Source organism: Corvus brachyrhynchos, unplaced genomic scaffold (genome assembly GCF_000691975.1).
Source record: "Corvus brachyrhynchos isolate BGI_N302 unplaced genomic scaffold, ASM69197v1 scaffold1440, whole genome shotgun sequence".
NCBI classification, from domain to species: domain Eukaryota; kingdom Metazoa; phylum Chordata; class Aves; order Passeriformes; family Corvidae; genus Corvus; species Corvus brachyrhynchos.
In genome coordinates this window covers 4159-5599 of record NW_008235782.1, presented here as the reverse complement: position 1 = coordinate 5599, position 1441 = coordinate 4159, and the positions used below count along the sequence as shown (strand labels likewise).

At 53.9% G+C, this 1441-nt stretch overlaps 1 protein-coding gene across 1 annotated transcript in view; it reads left to right on the top strand.

Moving 5' to 3' along the window:
* Positions 1–1441, top strand: part of LOC103611439 (zinc finger protein 239) — a gene marked incomplete at both ends in the record, with an annotated part of 10505 nt that overhangs the window by 4911 nt on the left and 4153 nt on the right. Inside the window, one exon of the mRNA XM_008628965.1 lies at positions 140–147. Within this exon, the coding sequence (XP_008627187.1) occupies positions 140–147 (8 nt within the window). The remainder of the gene's footprint in view (positions 1–139; positions 148–1441) is intronic.

Here is a 1441-nt window from a genome sequence, read left to right as displayed (position 1 = left end):
GGCTGCAGAGTAGAGCACGTTCTTCACCTCTGGTCCTGTGCTGACTGGGCCAAGGGCTACGGCGTGAGCGATTTCCTGCTTGATTTGGGTGAAGGCTTGCTGCTATTCTGGGCCTCAGTGGAAATCGTTCTTCTTGCAGGTAACCAGGTAGAGAGGGCTGACGATCTGGCTGTACTCTGGAATGTGCATTCTCCAGAAACCTATGGCGCCTAGGAAAGCTTGTGTTTCCTTCTTACTGGTTGGTGGAGACATTGCTGTGATCTTATTGATGACCTCGGTGGGAATCTGACGTCGTCAATCTTGCCACTTCACTCCCAGGAGCTGTATCCCTTGGGCAGGTCCCTTGACTTTGCTCTTCTTGATGGCAAAGCCGGCTTCCAGGAGAATCTGGATGATTCTCTCTTCCTTCTCAAATACCTCCGATGCCGTGTTCCCCCACACAATGATGTCATCAATGTACTGCAGATGTTCTGGAGCCTCACCCTTTTCTAGTGCAGCCACCATCAGTCCATGGCAAATGGTGGGACTGTGCTTCCACCCCTGGGGCAGTCGGTTCCAGGTGTACTGCACGCATCTCCAGGTGAAGGCAAACTGAGACCTGCACTCTGCTGCCAAAGGAATGGAGAAAATGCATTGGAAATTCGCTGCTTTGGACTCCAGCTCGTACTGGAGCTCCAACATGTCCGGCACAGCAGCGCTCAGTGGTGGAGTCACTTCATTCAAGGCATGATAGTCCACAGTCAATCTCCATTCCCCGTCAGACTTGCACACAGGCCAGATGGGGCTGTTGAAGGGTGAGTGGGTCTTGCTGACCACCCCTTGGCTCTCCAGCTCACGGATCATCTTGTGGATGGGGATCACAGCATCTCGATTTGTCCGATACTGCCGGCGGTGCGCTGTCGAGGTGGCAATTGGCACTCCTTGCTCTTCCACTTTCAGGAGCCCAACTGCAGAGGGATCTTCTGATAGTCCAGGCAGGGTGTTCAATTGCCTAATGCCCTCTGCCTCCACAGCAGCAATCCCAAATGCCCACCTGAGTCCTTTTAGGTCTTTGTAATAGCCGTTCCGGAGGAAGTCTATGCCCAGAATACACGGGGCCTCTGGGCCGGTCACAATCGGATGCTTTTGCCACTCCTTCCCAGTCAGGCTCACCTCAGCTTCCAAAAGGGTCAACTGCTGTGATCCCCCGGTCACCCCAGCGATGGATACAGGTTCTGCCCCCACATGTCCCGATGGCATTAAAGTACACTGTGCCCCAGTATCAACCAATGCATCATATTTTTGTGGCTCTGATGTGCCAGGCCATCGGATCCACACCGTCCAGAAAACTCGGTTCTCCCGTGCCTCTTCCTGGCTAGAGGCAGGGCCCCTCTAGCCCTGGTTATCATTCTTTCCCTGGGCGTACATGCTCGAGGTACCTTCAAGGGGATCCGACATATAA